The sequence below is a fragment of the Scyliorhinus canicula genome, chromosome 27, assembly GCF_902713615.1.
Source record: "Scyliorhinus canicula chromosome 27, sScyCan1.1, whole genome shotgun sequence".
NCBI classification, from domain to species: Eukaryota; Metazoa; Chordata; class Chondrichthyes; order Carcharhiniformes; family Scyliorhinidae; genus Scyliorhinus; species Scyliorhinus canicula.
This window is the reverse complement of record NC_052172.1, coordinates 17000665-17021983: the sequence shown is the minus strand read 5'-3', so window position 1 is coordinate 17021983 and position 21319 is coordinate 17000665. Positions and strand designations below refer to the sequence as shown.

At 52.0% G+C, this 21319-nt stretch overlaps 1 protein-coding gene across 1 annotated transcript in view; it reads left to right on the top strand.

The window, feature by feature from the left end:
- The window catches only part of LOC119957714 (serine/threonine-protein kinase MRCK beta-like), a 42586-nt gene that overhangs the window by 6765 nt on the left and 14502 nt on the right, over positions 1-21319 (top strand). The window contains exons 4-11 of the mRNA XM_038785794.1: positions 1768-1863; positions 4038-4186; positions 5839-5932; positions 7637-7837; positions 12523-12768; positions 15318-15397; positions 16440-16539; positions 17767-17918. Coding sequence (XP_038641722.1) covers positions 1768-1863; positions 4038-4186; positions 5839-5932; positions 7637-7837; positions 12523-12768; positions 15318-15397; positions 16440-16539; positions 17767-17918 — 1118 coding nt within the window. The remainder of the gene's footprint in view (positions 1-1767; positions 1864-4037; positions 4187-5838; positions 5933-7636; positions 7838-12522; positions 12769-15317; positions 15398-16439; positions 16540-17766; positions 17919-21319) is intronic.

Below are 21319 nucleotides of genomic sequence, written 5' to 3'. Positions count from 1 at the left end.
ACGCAAAGAGTGGTGAGGCCGTGGAATGCCCTACCTGCAACAGTAGTGAACTCGCCAACATTGAGGGCATTTAAAAGTTTATTGGATAAGCATATGGATGATAAGGGCATAGTGTAGGTTAGATGGCCTTTAGTTTTTTTCCATGTCGGTGCAACATTGAGGGCTGAAGGGCCTGTACTGCGCTGTATCGTTCTATGTTCTATGTTCTACGTTCAGTCATAACATCAACCGGGAGGGTAACACACCCGTACATTTCTCATCCTGGAGCCCAGCCTGCAGTTTGGCTATTAATGCCGCTCTCTGTTTCTTCATGTGCCCTTGTGCTCCGTGGAGTTTTGCCTTGGCGAGTTGGCAGCCTTATCACCTGCTCATGCATCTCTGCTTCGGAGAAAACAGGGTTGATTGCGGATCAGTTCCCACCCTTGTCATGATTCGTGGGCTCATTTTGCAGTTCAGGATCTGTTTAAAACTTTACAGGGTTAGATACAGAGTAAAGCTCCCTCTACACTGTCCCCATCAAACACTCCCAGGACAGGTACAGCACAGGGTTAGATACAGAGTAAAGCTCCCTCTACACTGTCCCCATCAAACACTCCCAGGACAGGTACAGCACAGGGTTAGATACAGAGTAAAGCTCCCTCTACACTGTCCCCATCAAACACTCCCAGGGCAGGTACAGCACGGAGTTAGATACAGAGTAAAGCTCCCTCTACACTGTCCCCATCAAACACTCCCAGGACAGGTACAGCACGGGGTTAGATACAGAGTAAAGCTCCCACTACACTGCCCCCATCAAACACTCCCAGGACAGGTACAGCACGGGATTAGATATAGAGTAAAGCTCCCTCTACACTGTCCCCATCAAACACTCCCAGGACAGGTACAGCACGGGGTTAGATACAGAGTAAAGCTCCCTCTACACTGTCCCCATCAAACACTCCCAGGACAGGTACAGCACAGGGTTAGATACAGAGTAAAGCTCCCTCTACACTGTCCCCATCAAACACTCCCAGGACAGGTACAGCACGGGGTTAGATACAGAGTAAAGCTTCCTTTACACTGTCCCCATCAAACACTCCCAGGGCAGGTACAGCACGGGGTTAGATACAGAGTAAAGCTCCCTCTACACTGTCCCCATCAAACACTCCCAGGACAGGTACAGCACGGGGTTAGATACAGAGTAAAGCTTCCTTTACACTGTCCCCATCAAACACTCCCAGGGCAGGTACAGCACGGGGTTAGATACAGAGTAAAGCTCCCTCTACACTGTCCGCGTCAAACATTTCAAGGACAGGTACAGCACAGGGTTAGATACAGAGTAAAGCTCCCTCTACACTGTCCCCATCAAACACTCCCAGGACAGGTACAGTACGGGGTTAGATACAGAGTAAAGCTCCCTCTACACTGTCCCCATCAAACACTCCCAGGACAGGTACAGCACGGGGTTAGATACAGAGTAAAGCTCCCTCTACACTGTCCCCATCAAACACTCCCAGGACAGGTACAGCATGGGGATATCTAGGCTTGAGGGGCTGAACGACCTACTCCTGTTCCTGTTTGTGATCTAATTGGGGGTAGCATTATGATATGAGGAATTGGATTGATACTGTAGCCAGTCGGTCACAGTGATTTGGGCTGGAGTTGGGCTCATGCCCATTGAGCCAGGGTCCGGTGTCTGCCCCGCTTGAATAATCGGGACTGTGGCGTGTGGCATTTTTGTGTTAAACCTTTAACGAGGCCGTGACTTATTTCAAACGATTTCCCCAGGCTGCTTGTTTCCGTGAGGAGCGGGATGTCCTTGTCAACAGCAACAGTCCGTGGATCACCAAACTTCACTTTGCCTTTCAGGGTGAGGGTCATCTGGTAAGGTTCTTCAGGCAACTGCAACCTCAGCTGGCAGAGAATCGCAGGGAGCCCGCTTCGCAGAGAGAACCCCGGCTTTATCATCAAACTCAACCATACAACAAAGCTGTCCCATCACAGACCCTTCCTGATTGAGAGCCATCCCTGACCCTTACTGACCCTGTTTCCCCCCAGACTCCGCTGAACCATCAACCCTTATTTGTGACTGTAATGACCGGTGAATCCTTCACCTTTACAGGGTTTCTGTAACCCTGAAGTTAAAACGCGAACAGTGCGGGGAGCATGCGTGTTTAGGCCGGTTCACGCTGGACTGGCTGGAGGTCACGTGACACAGTGGGTTTAGCATCTCTGCCTCTGAGCCGGAAGCTCCGGTTTCGAATCCCACCCCAGGATGTGACGGCCAAGATGCGCCTTGTAACCCGGCCAAAACAGGTTCAATCTCAACCTGCAAAATCCTTCCATTGGCTGGCGGTGAGAGCGGGCGAGATTCCGGGCCAGTGGGGTGAGAGAAAGAATGTTGGAGCTTCTACTGTCAGACGTGGGAGCTCTACAACATTAAGATAAAACATTCGGCCCATCGAATCTGCTCCATTCAATGAGTTCGTGACTGATCTGATGTGATAATCCTCAATTCCACTTTCCTGCCTTATCCCCATAACCCTCGATTCCCTCACTGATTAGAAATCTCAGTCTAAAACACACTTAACGGCCCGGCCTCTACAGCTCTCTGCGGTAAAGAATTCCACAGATTCACTCCCCTCTGAGAGAAGAAATTCCTCCTCCTCTCTGTCTGAAATGGGTGACCCCCCCTCACTCTGAGATTCTGCTCTCTGGTCCCAGACTCTCCCACAGGGGGAAACAACCTCTCAGCATCGACCCTGTCAAACCCCCTGAGAATCCGATACGTCTCAATAAGGTCGCCTCTCATTCGTCTAAACTCCCAGTGAGCACAGGCCCAACCTACTCAACCTCTCCTCAGTCTGAAAATCCCTCCCTACCCGGGATCGACCGAGTGAACCTTCCGAGTGACTGCCTCCAATGCCAGTATATCCTTAGATAAAGGGACCAGAATATTAGATTGTTGCCAAAGCAACTCGGCCTCCCTGAGTGAACTGATTGAACATCACCATCATCGCCGACAGCTCAAGGGGGTGACCAAAGGGGTTACAATGGGCCGAGGACTTCACTACACTGCCCTACACGTGAATGAGGTCACGGAGGGGCTGTGGGGACGTGTCCCAAAGGGATTTGGCGCTTTCCGGGGAAGTGAACAAGGAAAAAGCAAACTTGCATTTATGTAGCGCCTATCACTACCCGAGCAATTCCCAACGCGCTCACAGCTAACGAATGAATTTTTGAAATGTATTCACGACTATCATTGAGGTAACACAGCACTTAGGCACAGCAAGCTCCCAGACAAAGCAATGTGGCAATGACCCGGCCATCTGTTTTTTTTATTGCTTTTGGTCGAAGGGTAAATATTGACCATAGCTATTGGGACGACACGGTGGCACAGTGGGTTAGCACGGCTGCCTCACAGCGCCGGGGTCCCGAGTTCGATTCCGGCCTCGAGTGACTGTGCGGGGTCTGCACGTTCTCCCCGTGTCTGCGTGGGTTTCCTCCGGGTGCTCCGGTTTCCTCCCACAGTCCAAAAGATGCGCAGGTTAGGTGGATTAGCCATGCTAAATTGCCCCTTAGTGTCCAGAGGTGTGCAGGTTAGGTGGGGTTACGGGGATAGGGCAGGGGAGCCGAGGTTGGGCGTTCTTTCAGAGGGTCGGTGCGGACTAGATGGGCCGAATGGCCTCCTTCTGCACGGTAGGGATTCTATGGACTCTAGTGAGTCCCTCCCTTCCCTCAGAATAAAGCCCTGGGATCCTCTGTGCTTACCTGAGACGACACACACTTGGTTCAACACCTCACGAGGGAGACAGCAGCTCTGACAGTGCAGCACTCCCCTCGGTAACGCACTGGAAGTGTCAGCCTGGATCTAAACCCGCGACCCTCTGAGTCCGAGGTAAGCGTCATAGTGCCACAGGCAAAATGTGCCACCTGATTGGGGCCCCTCTCTCTGCCCGCTCTTTACAATCCTGCGAACGTGCATCACGTTGCCAGCGTCCTTGGCGCCCATGTGAATGTGCTGAGGGTGTTTTTCTGTAACGTCTCCCTTCTTTCAGTACCTCATTATGGATTTCTACGCGGGCGGGGATTTCCTGACCTTGATGAGCAGGTTTGGGGATCGCCTTCCAGAAGACATGGCCCAATTCTACCTCGCAGAGCTGGCTTTGGCTATCAGCTCTGTCCATGAGCTCGGCTACATCCACAGGTGAGTACCCTCTGCTCCTCATCGTGGTACCCGTTGCTTGTTTATTCGTTTCGCTGGGGCTGGGCCAGGATTTGTTGCCAATCCCTAATTAACCTTGAACATGAGTGTCTCGCTCGGCCATTTCTTCAGAGTGCTCCGATGCAGAGGGATCTGGGTGTCCTGGTGCATGAGTCACAGAAAACGAGCATGCAGGTGCAGCAGGTAATAAAGAAAGTGAATGGAACGTTGACATTTATAGCTGAAGGAATAGAGTATAAAGGTGAGGAAATGTTGCTGCAACTATACAAGGCATTGGTGAGATCACGCCTGGAGTATTGTGCACAGTTTTGCTCCCTTATTTGAGGGAAGATGTAGTGACATTGGAGGCAGTTCAGAGGAGGTTGATCCAGAGATGAGGGGTTTATCGTGTGAGGAGAGATGGAGCAGTTTAGGCCGATACTCTCTCGCGTTTAGAGGAATGAGGGGAGATCTAATTGAGGTGTACAAGAGGTGTGGATAAAGTAGACGTGGAGCGGATGCCTCCTCTTGTGGAACATTCTAGAACGAGAGGTCACAGTCTCAGGATATGAGGGAGCAGATTTAAAACATGTGAGGAGAAACTACTTCTCAAAGGGTCATGAATCTGTGGAATTCGCTACCCCAGAGTGCGCTGTTATTGATCAGCACTTGGCTTTGAACCTCGCGGTGGTACCTTTCTGGTCCCTGGCGCCGTGGGGCAGCAGTGCTAACCACTGTGCCACCGCGGCGCCCTGGAAAAGGTAAAGCGGGAGAAAGATTCTTGATAGACACGCAGGTTTGCTGGATCACCAGACAGACATCCCTTCATCTCATCACTCGCCGAGAGACTGTTTCGAATCGTTCAGACCCTCTGCAGTTATTGTTGGCACAGGCAGGGTGAGGTGTCGGGTTACTGATGGATCAGTCTGGCCCCTGGCCTGGGTAGTAGCTGCAGGCAACTTGGTGACAGGTACATTGCTGGCAAGTGTTCAGTTTGCCCACAGCTGAGTCAGATGGTAATGGAGTCGCAGATTGAAAGTCCATATTCAGCTGGAGTATTGAGCACAGTTCTGGGCGCCTCACGAGAGGAAGGATGTGAACGCATCGGAGAGAGAGCGTGGGAGAGGTTCACAAGAAACTTCAGTGATAAGGAGAGATCGGAGAGGTTGGGACTGTTCTACTTGGAGAAGAGAAGGCCCCGAGGAGATTTGATAAAGACGTTTAAAATCACGAAGGCGGCTGGACAGACTAGACGGGGAGAAAATGTTCCCGCTCGGAATAGAATTGAGAACGAGAGCGGCAGAGATGTAAAGTGATTTTCAAAAGAAGCAAATGTGATGTGAGAAAAAATGTTTTCACCCAGCGGGCGGTTGGGAGAGGGGGGGGGGGAGTGTAGAGTTTGACCCTAACTTCAGGAGACAACAGTTGGGGTTCAGCCCTAGATCATGAAGGACTTCTTTCAATACACCCCATTAACCCCGGCCGGGGGGAGGGGAGGGGGGGGGGGGATTATGGAGCCGAAACGCATTCAGCACGGCGCTTCATCGGTTCGAATCTGGTTCGGAGCAACAGCCTCGAGCAACCATAGTAAAATGAGAATTGATTTTATTTAAAGCTCTGGTTGCTGCATGAATTATTCTTTGGGTTTTTTTTAGGGATGTGAAGCCGGATAATGTTCTCCTGGACGCGGGTGGCCACATCAAGCTGGCTGACTTTGGTTCCTGCCTCCGGTTGGGTACTGAGGGTCAGGTGAGTACAGCTCGGGCTGTTGGATAAACAGTGGCCGTCAAAGCCAAACTAGGCCGAAGGTCTAAAGGAGAGGAAGAACAAAGGGGGCGATTCAGCGGGCATGAAACAAACGACGCCTTCGGGGGCATTTGGCGAGGGTGTTTCTCGGTGTCTGCAGCGCCAGGATGCACCGCGCTATTCACCGGCACTTCTCCGGTTTCTGGGCCTCAGGGAGTTTTTCCACACCCAGGCCGCACAGTACGGGCCCCCATTCCGACCGGCTGCCCAGATCTCTGCACCGCCCTCCCCCCCCCCCCCCCCCCCCCTTTCAGACCACCCTCCGCTTTCTGGACCCCCCTCTCCCCTTCACCCCGAACCTTCTAGGTGCCTCTGGGACCCCTCGCCACCCCCACTCTAATGGTCAAGGCCTCTCCGGGCCTGACCCTGGCAGTGCCAACCTGGCACCCGGGCACCTTGGCACTGCCAGGGTGTCGGGGTGGCACCGCAAGGGTGCCAGGCCGGGAATGTCAGGATTCCCCAGTGCCAGAGGGAGTGCCAAGGTACCACCTTGACCTGTCCCCGACCACCTCTAATGGTCTGTGAGACCCCCCCCCCTCCCCTCCCTCCCCGAGGTGCCATCGCTCCTGCTCATGTGGGATTCACCCGTAGCGCCCAGCCCCGCACTGGCACAACACAGAGGCTGAATCGCGCCCAAAGATTCCCTTCCTCCTCACACGGTGCCCCAAGTGTTTCCCACCCAGTGTCAGCCGTGGCTCAGTCCAGTAACATTCTGGTTGTGAGGTTCTGGGTACAAGTACGGGTACCCTGGGTACGGTGGGCAGCACGGTAGCATAGTGGTTAGCATCAATGCTTCACAGCTCCAGGGTCCCAGATTCGATTCCCGGCTTGGGTCACTGTCTGTGCGGAGTCTGCACGTTCTCCCCGTGTCTGTGTGGGTTTCCTCCGGGTGCTCCGGTTTCCTCCCACAGTCCAAAGATGTGCGGGTTAGGTGGATTGGCCATGCTAAATTGCCCGTAGTGTCCTAAAAAGTAAGGTTCAGGGGGAGTTGTTGGGTTACGGGTATAGGGTGGATACGTGAGTTTGAGTAGGGTGATCATTGCTCGGCACAACATCGAGGGCCGAAGGGCCTGTTCTGTGCTGTACTGTTCTAAATTCTAAGTCCCACTCCAGGACTTGAGAGGGTAGAGGTCAAGGCTGACACCCCCAGTGCCGGACTGAGGGAGTGCTGCACTGCCGGAGGCGCCTGCCAGCGATGATACCAGGGCACCCCCTCCTGCCCTGGATGACTTTGCTCCGTGACCCAGGGTGGTCAACTCTTGTTGGATGAACCGCTCAAAGTTGACATTGCATGACCTTCTCGCCATTAACCTATTCTGCCCCGCCCCCCCCCCCCCCCAACTTCTGCCATTGGCTGCTTAACTTGTCCATCATGGTGAGGTGCAAGGATAATTTGATTGGATAACTCCAGGAGGACCAGTTTGCCATCATCTCCGACATGACTATGACTGAAAAATGGAAAGTGTCCGAGGGAATGGAGATTGTTAACTGGTGCAGATCGATGGGCCGAATGGCCTCCTTCTGCACTGTATGTTCTATGTTAACACCTCAGTTATCACCTCTGGATTGAGTCAGCTTCAATTCCTGAGGTGGGTCATTCTGGAGGGTTCACAGTCCATACCCCTGACCCATGTCATTTCCTTCCAGGCCCAGTCCGCCACGGCAGTCGGCACCCCGGACTACATCTCCCCTGAGATCCTGAGGGCGGTGGAGGACCCCTCGGCAACGTACGGACCAGAGTGTGACTGGTGGTCACTCGGGATCTGCTCGTACGAGATGCTTTTTGGTCAGACCCCCTTCTACGCTGACACTCTGTCAGAAACCTACAGGAAAATCATCAATCACCGGGTCAGTAACAGGAGAGGGACATTTGAGCAACAAAACTTATTTGCACAGGTCTCGGAGAAGAGAGATTTATCGTTAATAAATGTGTGTAACAGAAGGAAGTGTTGTATCTGAAAGTTTTATATTAAACCTTGGGACCTTTGCTGTTCGTAATATATATAGGGGCTGGTTTAGCTCACCTGGCTAAAATGCTGGCTTTTAAAGCAGACCAAGCAGGCCAGCAGCACGGTTCGATTCCCATACCAGCCTCCCCGGACAGGCGCCGGAATGTGGCGACTAGGGGCTTTTCACAGTAACTTCATTGAAGCCTACTTGTGACAATAAGCGATTTTCATTTCAAATGATTTGGAGGAAAATGTAATTGGTCTGATTAGTAAGTTTGCAGACGACACAAAGGTTGGTGGAATTGCGGATAGCGACGAGGACTGTCAGAGGATACAGCAGGATTTAGATCGTTTGTAGACTTGGGCGGAGAGATGGCAGATGGAGTTTAATCCGAACAAATGTGAGGTAATGCATTTTGGAAGGTCTAATGCAGGTAGGGAATATACAGTGAATGGTAGAACTCTCAAGAGTATTGACAGTCAGAGAGATCTAGGTGTGCAGGTCCACAGGTCACTGAAAGGGGCAACACAGGTGGAGAAGGTAGTCAAGAAGGCATACGGCACGCTTGCCTTCATTGGCCGGGGCATTGAGTATAAGAATCGGCAAGTCATGTTGCAGCTGTATAGAACCTTAGTTAGGCCACATTTGGAGTATAGTGTTCAATTCTCGTCACCACACTACCAGAAGGATGTGGAGGCTTTAGAGAGGGTGCAGAAGAGATTTACCAGGATGTTGCCTGGTATGGAGGGCATTAGCTATGAGAAGCGGTTGAATAAACTCGATTTGTTCTCACTGGAACAACAGAGGTTGAGGGACGACCTGACAGAGGTCTACAAAATGATGAGGGGCATAGACAGAGTGGATAGTCAGAGGCTTTTCCCCAGGGTGGAGGGTTCAATTACTAGGGGGCATAGGTTTAAGGTGCGAGGGGCAAGGTTTAGAGGAGATGTACGAGGCAAGTTTTTTACACAGAGGGTAGTGGGTGCCTGGAACTCGCTGCCGGAGGAGGTGGTGGAAGCAGGGACGATAGTGACGTTTAAGGGGCATCTTGACAAAAACATGAATAGGATGGGAATAGAGGGATACGGACTCAGGAAGTGTAGAAGATTGTAGTTCAGTCGGGCAGCATGGTCGGCACGGGCTTGGAGGGCCGAAGGGCCTGTTCCTGTGCTGTACTTTTCTTTGTTCTTTGTTCTAAACATGTGTTATAAGTGATAGTTTTATATTAAAAGTGTTATAACTGAGGGTTTTGTATTAAATGAGTATTACAACAGAGTTTTATACTGTAGGAGTGTTATATATATTCTGTTATATTATGATGGCACAGTGGTTAGCACTGCTACCTCACAGCACCAGGGACCCGGGTTTGATTCCGGCCTCTGGGTGGAGTTTGCACGTTTCTCCCCGTGTCTGCGTGGGTTTCCTCCGGGTGCTCCCACAGTCCTAAGATGTGCAGGTTAGGTGGGGTTCCGGAGGTTGGGCGGGGGAGGGGGCCTAAGGTAGGGTGCTCTTTTCAGAGGGTCAGTGCAGAGTCGATAGGCCGAATGGCCTCCTTTTGCACTGTAGGGATTCTACAGATAAGGACGTTATACCTGAGAGCTTTAATGTACAGATTGTTATATCTGAGAATTCTATAGTAAGGGAATATCTGGAATGCACTGCCTGGGAGGGGGGTAGAGGCAGGTTGCCTCACATCCTTTACAAAGTACCTGGATGAACACTTGGCACGTCATAACGTTCAAGGCTATGGGCCAAGTGCTGGCAAAATGGGATTAGGTCTTCCGCTCAGGTGTTTTTCATGTGAAGGTGCAGACTCGATGGGCTGAAGGGCCTTGTCTCTGCTGCATTAATCCGTGATTCTGTTACAATGCTGAGCTTTATAGTTAAGGGGGGGCCTGGAAGATTTTAGCGATGGGGGAAGATTGAATAGTTACGGATTGCTCTTCTCAGAACAGAGGAGGCTGGTGGGTAACTGATCAATTCACGCGACGCGTGGTTACGAGCTAACAGTGGTTTTAATCGTCTTACAACAGAGCCTGCCTGTGACGAGATGAACTCCGGATGAACTGGCAGGCAGGCTCACAGCACTGATCTTTATACGTCCGGTTGGGGGAGGAGCCAGGGGCAGAGCCAAGGGTGGAGCCCAGTACAAGCTCCTCATCTCCCCCTATGGGCAGGGCCGCGCGATTACACACAATCCGGGACAGAGTACAGGCTCAATACATGTGGTACAATACAGTGTGAATTACTGAGGTTTCTAATTCACCACATTAACGTCATCCAACTTGATAAAGCTAGGCAGGTGATTGGACAGACTAAAATGGGATTGAGCTATTTAACCTTCACAGGAACGGCCAAAAAAAAAAAATAGGCATGGATTTAAAAGGATCACAGATGTCGGTGTTCCGAGCCTTGACAAAAGACCTCCAAAATTCGGGGCCAATTCGAGTGTCAAATATGAAAGTGAACGTGCGTGCGTGGTCTCCATCTTTGTCATTCGCCATGTGGGGTCTGCCCTGTGTGAGGGTATCTTAAACTCCAGCATACCTTGGCAATATAGTCCATAGGGCCTGGTGGGTCGCTTGCTCCCAGCTATTAGGTGCCAGGTAAGTAAACTAGCGCCGTAGTTAACAAGTATTTGGATGTCTAATCGAAGAGCCTGTAGGGCCAGCTCTAGAGGTGCTATAGAGCGGGGCCATATACTGTGGGTGAGAAAATATAACAGGAAATATTGCAGTAACTGGATCCTCGCCAATACCCATGCCTCAAATCTTTGGTCGCTGCTTCTGATAAATTAACCCAGTTCTTTCTTTGCCTGTTCTAACACATTTGGCTAACAGGTTTCTGCATCTGAGCTCTCCTTTCAACAATAGTGTGGGAGCGCTCCCCAGTTTAAGACCTGCTCCGCCAGGCTAATTATTTTTGTACATTTCCACGTTGAACAGTAGCTGCCGCCTGCTGGCCCAGTAGTTAATCGGGATGCTGGCGGGGCGGCTGCGGACTCAGTCCACGGCAGTCCTGGTCGGGGGGGCGGGGGGATTGGAGACTGGGGGGGGCGATTAGATTCACCTGGTTAGATGCTGGGGCACACGGCCGATCGGGGGGGGGGGGTCTCATTTTCCTGTCTGGCTTCGCGGTCCTAGTCCGCCATGGAACTCGGTGCAGCTGCTAGAGGCCGCCGCCGTGCGTATGCACGGACTCCAAACCGGTAGCGCGGGGGCCCGTATCCACAGCTAAAGCTGCGAGATTTACTCCGGGTCCCTGCTCGCCCCCTGCAGGGCATTGAATTATTTCATAGAACATTACAGCACAGAACAGGCCCTTCGGCCCTCAATGTTGTGCCGAGCCTTGTCCGAAACCAAGATCAAGCTATCCCACTCCCTGTCATTCTGGTGTGCTCCATGTGCCTATCCAATAACCGCTTGAAAGTTCCTAAAGTGTCCGACTCCACTATCGCAGCAGTCAGTCCATTCCACACCCTAACCACTCTCTGAGTAAAGAACCTACCTCGGACATCCCTCCTATATCTCCCACCCTGAATCTTATAGTTATGCCCCCTTGTAACAGCTACATCCACCCGAGGAAATAGTCTCTGAACGTCCACTCGATCTGGTAAATCTCCTTTGCACCCTCTCCAAAGCTTCCACATCCTTCCTATAATGAGGTGACCGGAACTGCACACAATACTCCAAATGTGGTCTCACCAGGGTCCTGTACAGTTGCAGCATAACCCCGCGGCTCTTAAACTCAAGCCCCCTGTTAATAAACACTAACACACTATAGGCCTTCTTCACGGCTCTATCCACTTGAGTGGCAACCTTCAGAGATCTGCTTTTTTATAGGAACTTTGGGGGTAAAACTCCACTTTTTGTACGCCCATAGTCCCATTGTGGGAGAATCCAGCCCATGATCTGCCTGTGTTGAAGCTGGGGCTGTTTAATAGGGTTGTCAAATCCACTCCCTTCAAAGATAATTCATCTGCAAGTGCTAGGGGACTGCTAAAAACATTTCAGAAGAAAGGCTACCGGGATGGGATAGGGGGGCAGGAAATTCTGCTTCCAATTTGTTTCAATTCTTCTGTTTTGCAGTTGCAAAAATGTTGGAGTTTTTTAACAAGGCAGTCAATGGAATGAAGCTCCTTCTTGCCTTCTGGTTGCTGAAGGAAGCGGGGCCCTGGTTAATAATAATAATCAATTATTGTCACAAGTCGGCTTCAATTAAGTTACTGTGGAAAGCCCCTAGTTGCCACATTCCGGCACCTGTTCGGGGAGGCCGGTACTGGAATTGAACCCGCGCTGTTGCCTTGTTCTGCATTGCAAGCCAGCTGTTTAGCCCACTGTGCTAACCCAGCCCCTGGCTGATTGGGTGGGAATGTGGGCAAAACCTTCAGGAGTTGGTCGATTTGAGTTGGCGACCCAAGTCTTTGGGGGCCTCGTTACCAGCCCCAGCTACCAGCCAGCATCACAAGCGGCGGTAAAACCCTTGGGCCATGTCAGAGTTCAATAACCAATCGTTCTTCTCCTGTTCCTTCCTCTCCCCCCCCCCCCCCCCCCCCCCCCCCCACCCCCCCACCTTCCAATCAGGAGCACTTTCAGTTCCCGGACTCGGTCTTCGATGTGACAGGCGAGGCGAGAGATTTGATCCAGAGCCTGGTTTGCAGGAGGGAGGAGAGGCTGGGAACGAACGGAGTGGAGGACTTTAAGAGGCACCCTTTCTTCGCTGGTATCGAGTGGGAACTCCTCGACCGGCGTGAGCCTCCCTTCCTCCCAATCGTCACCCATCGTGCCGACACCTCAAACTTTGACGTGGAGGATGAAAGCTTCACCCTTGTGCGTATTCAGGCAAATTCTACTCTGTCTTGTTGATTTCTTTGCCTTTACTTCTATTAATGGTTTTATACCAGCTGTCGAAATGTAATGGTTATGTTGCTGGGCTCGTGATCCAAGCATCGATCTAATGATCCTGGGGCATGAGTTCAAATCCCACCATGGCAACTTTGGAGGGGTTCTGAATTAATTGATTAAATGAAATTTCCAGTTGGCCATGTAGAACTTGAGTATTGCTCAGGAAAAGGGTGGCATGTGGCGCAGTGGTTAGCACTGGGACTGCGGCGCTGAGGACCCGGGTTCGAGTCCCGGCTCTGGGTCACTGTCCGTGTGGAGTTTGCACATTCTCCCCCTGTCTGCGTGGGTTTCACCCCCCACAACCCAAAGGTTAGGTGGATTGGCCACGCTAAATTGCCCCTTAATTGGGAAAAAAAAATAATTGGGTACTCTAAATTTATAAAATAAAGTATTGTTCATGTTACTAAAGGCACATGTTAATAAATCTCATAGAATCACGGCAATACAAGAGGAGGCCATTTGGCCCATTGGGTCAGCACTGACCCTCCAAAGAGGCTCACTATCCCCGTAACCCCGCCCAATCTACACATCTCTAGACACAAAGAGACAATTGATCATGGCCAATCCACCTAATCTGCACGTCTTTGGACTGTGGGATGAAACCGGAGCACCCGGAGGAAACCCACGCACACACAGGGAGAATGTACAAACTCCACACAGACGAGGCCGGAATTGAGCCCAGGTCCCTGGTATTGTGAGGCAGCAGTGCTAACCACTGTGCCGCCAAAGCTTTCTGCCTCGCACCCATCAGGACAATTTTGCTGGATGCTAAATGTAAAAGGAAAAACAATTTATACTTCGTGAGACGAGAGCGTCGTTTGTTCAGTAAGATCCCCTCCCCAATCTTATAAACTCCAGCGGATACATTGCCGGCCTGCCCGACCTCTCCGCACAACGTAGCCCCTCGCCATCGTGTGCACCTTCTCGAAGGTGATGGGAAGAAACACGGTGGTCAATTTATGCACAGCAAGATCCCACAATGACACCCTGCGATGTTGATTGAGGGATAAAGATTGACCGGGACACCGGGGAAGAACTCCCCTTCCCCACACTCTTCCTCGGACCGACGGTCCTGTGAGCTGCCGGGCTTAACTGAAAGACGGCATTCCTGACAGCGCTGCATTCCCTGAGCAGGGCTAGGGCCTGAACACGGCGCCAGCAAGATATCCCCCCCCGAAGGGGCGGCCCCCTTGGCAACCCCCTTCCAACAGCGTCCCTGCGAGAGATCAAATCTGGTCTCGCCCATTAGAGGGAGGCTCTCAGTGTGGCAAGGATTCCGGGTCCCTGGGTATCGGAACGATTTGGTCCATGGTTTGTGAACACTCAGTCCTCAAAGGACAGTATCAGATTCCTCTTCAGCTCGGGTACAGTTTACATTGCCCCCAGGGTCCAATTATAAGACCATAAGACATTGGAGCAGAATAAGGCCACTCGGCCCATCGTGTCTGCTCCGCCATTCAATCATGGCTGATATTCTTCTCATCCCCATTCTCCTGCCTTCTCCCCATTGCCCCTGATCACCTTATTAATCAAGAACCTGTCTATCCCTGTCTTAAAAACGCTCAGTGATTTGGCCTCCACAGCCTTCTGCGGCAAAGAGTTCCACAGATTCACCCACCCTCTGGCTGAAGAAATTCCTCCTTATCTCTGTTTTAAAGGATCGTCCCTTTAGTCTGAGGCTGTGTCCTCTGCTTCTAGTTTTTCCTGCAAGTGGAAACATCCTCTCCACGCCCACTCTATCCGGGCCTCGCAGTATCCTGTAAGTTTCAAAAAGATCCCCCTTATCCTTCTAAACTCCAACGAGTACAGACCCAGAGTCCTCAACCGTTCCTCATACGACAAGTTCTTCATTCCAGGGATCATTCTTGTGAACCTCCTCTGGACCCTTTCCAAAGCCCCAGCACATCCTTCCTTAGATACGGGGCCCAAAACTGCTCACAATGCTCCAAATGGGGTCTGACCAGGGCCTTATACAGCCTCAGAAGTACATCCCTGCTCTTGTATTCGAGCCCTCTCGACATGAATGCTAACATTGCATTTGCCTTCCTAACTGGCCGACTGAACCTGCACGTTAACCTTAAGAGAATTGTGAGCAAAGACTCCCAAGTCCCTTTGTGTTTCTGATTTCCTAAGATTGTCTCATTTAGTAAATAGTCTATGCTTCCATTTCTATTATAAAGAAACAGGCCTTTAAATCAGGCCTTTCCTCACCCAACATGTCGTTCTACTCCTTGCTCCCTCGTACGTTTGTCGAAATTCCTCTTTAAATGTGCCGGCACAAATTGCATCAACCATTCCCACATAGCGAGTTCCACTCTGGCTAGATGGGATTTTATACACAATTCCCTATTTGATTTCTCAGTGTCTCTTTCAAAGTTATTTCCCCCTTGTTCTGGTCTTGCCCACGATCTTCTCCATCCCCTCCCCGCCCCTAACGTGCCTTTTCTATTTGTTGTTTTCTTCCCCACCCCCAGGAAGACCCACGGCCACTTTCCCACGGTGCTTTTCCCGGGAGCCACCTTCCGTTTGCGGGATTTGCGTTCTCCTCTATCAGGTAAGGGAGAATTGCTGGGTGGGGGGTTCGGGTTTTGGGGGCCAGTGAGGAAGTTGTTACGGGACCCTGCAGCACGCGGCCTCCAGCGCCTCCGTGGACGGTTTGGATTTTGCGCGCGTCGATCAGGGCTCTGGAACCAGTCACCGTGAAGGTGGCGGATTGTTGCGACGTTAAGAACCCCCACTAGTGCGAAGTGCCCCATCCCAAAACCCAGAGGGGTAACCCCGGTTCTCAGTGGTGTCTATTCTTGATCTGGAATAATGTTAGAAAAGTTGCGCAAATGTCTAGTCTTCTTGTAATCAATGATAAAACAGTGTCAAGGTGTAAATGCCACCACAGTCCCCGAGGCTGCCTTTGTCCCCCCCCCCCCCCCTTTGAGGGGTGACTGGTGGTGATTTAACCTGAGGGTCACCACACCTCGGGCGAGGGGCAAAGTTGAGAAACTGGGGGTGGGCAGCCTTCCTCAGCCGGTGCGGGGATTGAACCCGCGCTGTTGCCAGCGCTCCGCATTACAAGCCAATCGGGTCGGTTAGCTCTGTTGGCTGGGCGGATGGTTGGTGATGCCAAGGCCGGGGGGAGCGTGGAACCCCGCCCAGTGTCTCGTGAAGTTAACCCCATCGCCATCTACCTGCGTTCATCAATCTGAGAAATGTGCCTTGTCCCAAAATTACACCCCACGCAGTGTAGCTCTGTGAGTTAAAACCAGCAAATAGTTACCGTCCACGGGTTACCTTTAGCTTTGCAGTGTCTTTCATCTGCTCAGTGTGGTTTTTCTCTGAGATAGTCAAATCCAGCTTTGAGACAGGAATTTTTGGGCAGTTTTGTCTCAGCTGGGCGCAGCTATGAGCCGCCCTGGTCGCCAGCTGTTGTCCTCCCTCCAGCCCCCCCTCCCCTCCTGTTGTGCCCAGTTAACCCTGCGATGGATTGTGATGTTGTGAGACACAGGAAACCCAGAGGCCAGAAGCAGCGTTACGTCCCAGAGCCCGTCGATCGCTTGAGACTTCAGCGTTAAGGGAATATTACAAACCTCCCTCCTCCTCAGACAGAGTGACGCAGCAGAGGCCGCGAGAGAGCGGGACGCACGCAACGAGGACGCGAGGTGGGCGCCGGGCCAGAGTGGGCCGCCAGGCTCAAACACGGAGGTAACGTGGTGAGGAAGAAAATAACCGGCGCCGTCCCTTTAAACCGGGGCTGGGGGAGTGGCCTTGCCCTCGCCCCCTGATAGCTCTTTGAGCTCAATCTGGGTGCTGGCCAGGGTCGGGTGCATGTTGGGGGTGGGTGAAAGGTCGCTTTGCCTATTTTGATTGCCAGGCTGGCGAGCTGTGTGTTTCACTGTGATGCCTCACACAGTCAAATAGCCTGTCAGTATTCATTACCCTCCCCCATGGGTTGAAGCGATGGGGGATGAGGGGGAAAGCTGGGATGGGGGAAGTGGGGGTGCGGCTGCAGTGAGGGGAGAGAATAAGATTCCAATCAGATTCCAATCAGACTCTAATCAGCCATTTCTATTTATCAACGAATGGTTGAACTGTAACGATGTTTCCATTAGGCAACTGCTACTTTCAAAGATATCAATTTTATATCATGTAAAATGGGATGTATGTTTGTGTGAGTATGTCCGTGTTTCGTGTTTCAACTCCCACCCCGGGACTTGAGCACAGCAATTGCATTTCAGTGAGGTGCTGAGGGAGTGCTGCACTGTCAGGGGGCGCTGTTTGTTTTTTGTGCATGAAACGTTCGCCCGAGGCTCCAGTCTGCAGTATCAGGTGGATGCCACTGACCCTATTTCGAAGGTTTGCCGCCTCGCTGTCTGCGGGATCTTGCTGTGCCTAAATTAACCCCCACATTTCCAAAGCTTGCCCACACGTCACAGGTGCTTCTTTGTCCTTGGGATGTCCTGAGGTCGCGATAAGCGCCACGTGGAGGCAAGTCTCCCTTTTCTTTAGGTTCGAATATGTTTGTTCGTGATCGAGCCTGATGCAAGAGTGTAGCAGCAAAGTGGATGGTTTGCACAAGACCTTGAATGTGTCCCCAGTTTGAAGTCCATCTCCAATTGGCCGTGGCTAGTTGAGGGTAAAGTTGTTGTTGTCACGAGGCTGCAGCGCCACCTCTGGCACAGCAGACGTAATTGCAACCTTGTGCTGAGACTTAGTGGCGCCTTCGTGTGGGGTTGGGGGGGGGGGGGGGGACGAGTGAAAATGACCAATACAGATCTCCCAATTCCAGAATTTGCCCCCATTTATCGCGAGCGCCTCGGTAGGTCGATTGGATGAAGTAGGTGGGGGGGGGGGGGGGGGGTGCAGGGGTTGAAGCTGCCCTTGTCCATCCCCGTCGGTCCGGTTGCAGCTAACACTCTCTCGCGCTCGCAGGGGGACCCGTTGCAGCAGTTACCCGGTGTCCCCGAGCGGGATATGCCCGCCTTAGCCACCTTGCAGTCAGCGCTGGAGGCCCGGTTGAAGGGGACAGGGACTGTCGAAGACGAGCTTCTCGAAACGAAGATTGCGAAGGTGAACATCGAAAGGTAACGTAACAAACCTTTGTGCCCTGCTATTACAGAAGGTACAATAACTCCGTGTGCCCTCCTAGTATAATATTTACAGTACTTTCGCATTCCCTCCTACTACAGTATATACCGTAATTCCATTTGTTCTCCTATTACAGAATAGATACCCTCCAACTCTATTTACACTCTTATTATGGTATTAAGGTACTCCTTTTAGTGTGCAAATTACCCGTGTCCTTATATTACAGGGTGTACAGTATCATAACCTGGTATATACCATACTCCAAATACACAAATATGGTATTTACTGTATCCAAAATACACGAACATGGTATATGGTGGCCTCAATTGCCCAACGTGTCAAGGGCTCCAGCCGGCTCAGCCGAAAGAGACTCTGCAGCCGCATGAACTGGTGTCCACCCCATGGTCCAAGGTTGGCATTGACCTCTTTCATGCAAAGGGCCGAGACTATGTCAACCTCGTGGACTATCTTTCTAACTTCCCCGAGGTGGTCAGACTGACTGACCTCACATCAGCAACAGTCATCAAGGCATGCAAAGAGACCTTTTCCCATCATGGCTTCCCACTTACGGTCATGACTGATAATGGCCCGGGCTTCTTCAGTCAGGAGTGGATGGATTTTTCCCGGCTGTACAATTTTACGCAGATCACTTCAAGCCCCCACTACCCCCAGTCGAATGGGAAAGCTGGAAAGGGGGTCCACATTGTTAAGCGACTGTTGTGCAAAGCTGCTGACTCGGGTTCGGACTTTAACCTGGCGCTGTTAGCCTACAGGGCGACTCCTTTGTCCACTGGCCTGTCCCCAGCTCAGCTGCTAATGAACCGCACACTACGGCCGACGGTGCCGGCTATCCACATCCCGGACCTGGACAACTTCCCGGTCCTGCAGAGAATGCAGTCTCGGGCCCAATGCAAGTCGGGGTATGGCGCCCACGCCACGGATCTCCCTGCTCTGGTCCCTGCTGACCGTGTCCGTGTTCAGCTACCTGACGGTGGCTGGTCTGCCACAGCTGTGGTGGTCAAGCAAGTGGCCCCGAGATCATTCCTCATCCGCATGCCTGATGGCTCCTTTCTCCGGCGTAATAGGCGGGCACTGCGGCTGCTTCCACGCCCGCCACCTGAACGTGATGCCCCGCCTCGCATGCTGGTTCCTCAGGACACGCCCTTCCACGAGGCCGCCGATCTGCCAGTTCTTTTACCGCCCTCTACATTGGAGGCAGTTCCGCCCGTTCCAGTGCAGGCGGCCCCTGACCCACCCTTGAGGCGGCCAACCAGAATTTGTCACCCGCCACAGAGACTGAATTTATAGACTGAATGTTGCATTACCTTGTGATCCGTTTACACATCTGTCCATATTGTTTCTTCCTAACTTGTTGTCTGCCCTCTATCTGCACTGGACACCTTCCCATGTAAATACGTTCACATACTTTGTATATAGTCAGGCTCCTACGCACACTCACTATTTATTGACCTATACACATTTTTTTAAAGTAAAAAATAAAGAGGGGGAGATGTCATAATATACACACAGGTATATGATGGTGCACAGACAGGCAGTGATTGACACACAGGATGGCCAATGAACACACAGAACACAGCAGCCAATCATCAGACAGGACACGCCCACTATAAAGCCCACGGGACTAGTTTTCCCGCTCTCTCGGGACCCAGCCTCTGAGACAGTCAGAGCCCGTGAGCAACAACTAGAACATCCACCGTGTGGTAGTCAGATAGTCTGGTCAGGTTAGCCTCAGGTCTCCAGTCAACTCAGCACAGTGTCAACCCACAGCTAAAGTATGTATGATAGTTAAGAGTTCAATAAAATCGAGTTGCATTTCTTCAAAATCCTACCAACTGTCCTGGTTTGAGACAATTCACACCTCTTTAACCTGGGATTACCCCCTGGGCGCGATTCTCTGCTGCCCACGACGGGTCGGAGAATAGCGGGAGGGCGTCCCCGACATTTTTCACGCCCTCCCGCTATTCTCCCCCCCCCCCCCCACGGCCGCCCCACGACACGAATCGCTGCTCGCCGTTTTTTACGGCGAGCAGCAATTCTCCCCAGGCCGATGGGCCGAGTTCCCAGGCCTTTACGGCCGTTTTTACGGCAGCAAACACACCTGCTTGCTGCCGTCATACAAACGGCCGCAACATGCCCGTTCTGGGCATCCAGGGCCCCGATCGGTACGGCAGTACCACGGCTGTGCCAAGGGGGGCATGGGCCCGTGATTGGTGGGCACCGATCGCGGGGAGTGCGTCCGTAACGCACTCTTTCTCCCTCCGCCAGACAGGACACGGCCACTATAAAGCCAGAGGGCACTAGTTTTCATGTGCATGCGCGGGTTGGAGCCGTCCAATCCGCGCATGCGCGGCTGACGTCATCGTGCGCGTCAGCCGTCGTGACGCTTGGCGCGCGGACTTAGCGACGGTCGCTAAGGCCGTGATGCCGTGCTTCACGGGGCCGCGCTGCTAGCCCCGCCCGGGGGGGGAGAGAATCGGGTCCCGGGAGGGGGCGCGGAGGCAGCCGTGAAACACGGACAGTTTCACGGCAGCCTTTACGACTTGCCGCATTTGCGGAGAATTGCGCCCCCTATCTCTGGATCTGTAAGGATTTGATTACCCGCAAATGCTCGCATTCCAAGCATTGTCTAGCATCTCTGACTTTGTCCATATAAATGTTTCTGGAACATACCTCGCCATTCACCTGAGGAAGGAGCAGTGCTCCGAAAGCTCGTGTTTGAAACAAACCTGTTGTACTTTAACCTGGTGTTGTCAGACGTCTTACTGTGCCCACCCCAGTCCAACACCAGCATCTCCACATCAAGGCATTTCTTCAAGTGTTGGAAGCCTGTCTCTCTCACTGCTGCAGTAAACACAGTCCTCGCAGACCCAGCTTACCCAACACCTCACTCTCTATCTCTGTCTCTCTCTCCGTCTGTCTGTCTCTCTCTCTCTCTCTATCTCCCTCTCTCTCTGTCGCTCTCTCTCTTTTTTCTCTCTCTCTGTCACTCTCTCTGTCTCTTCTCTCCCTCCCTCTCTCTCTCTCTGTCTCTCTCTCTATCTCTCTGTCTCACTATCTCTCCCTCGCTCTCTATCTGTCTCTCTATCTCTGTCTCTCTCTCTCTCTCTTTCTATCTGTCTCTCTCTCTCTTCCTCTCTCTCTCTCTATCTCTATCTCTCTGTCTCTCTCTCTCTCGCTATCTATCTCTCTGTCTCTCTATCTATCTATCTCTCTCTCTCTCTCTCTCTCTCTCTGTCACTCTCTCTATCTCTCTGTCACTCTCTCTCTCTCTCTATCTCTCGGTCTCACTATCTCTCCCTCTCTCTCTCTCTGTCTCTCTCTCTATCTATCTCTCTCTCTCTCTCTCTCTCTCTCTGTCTCTCTCTCTCTATCTCTC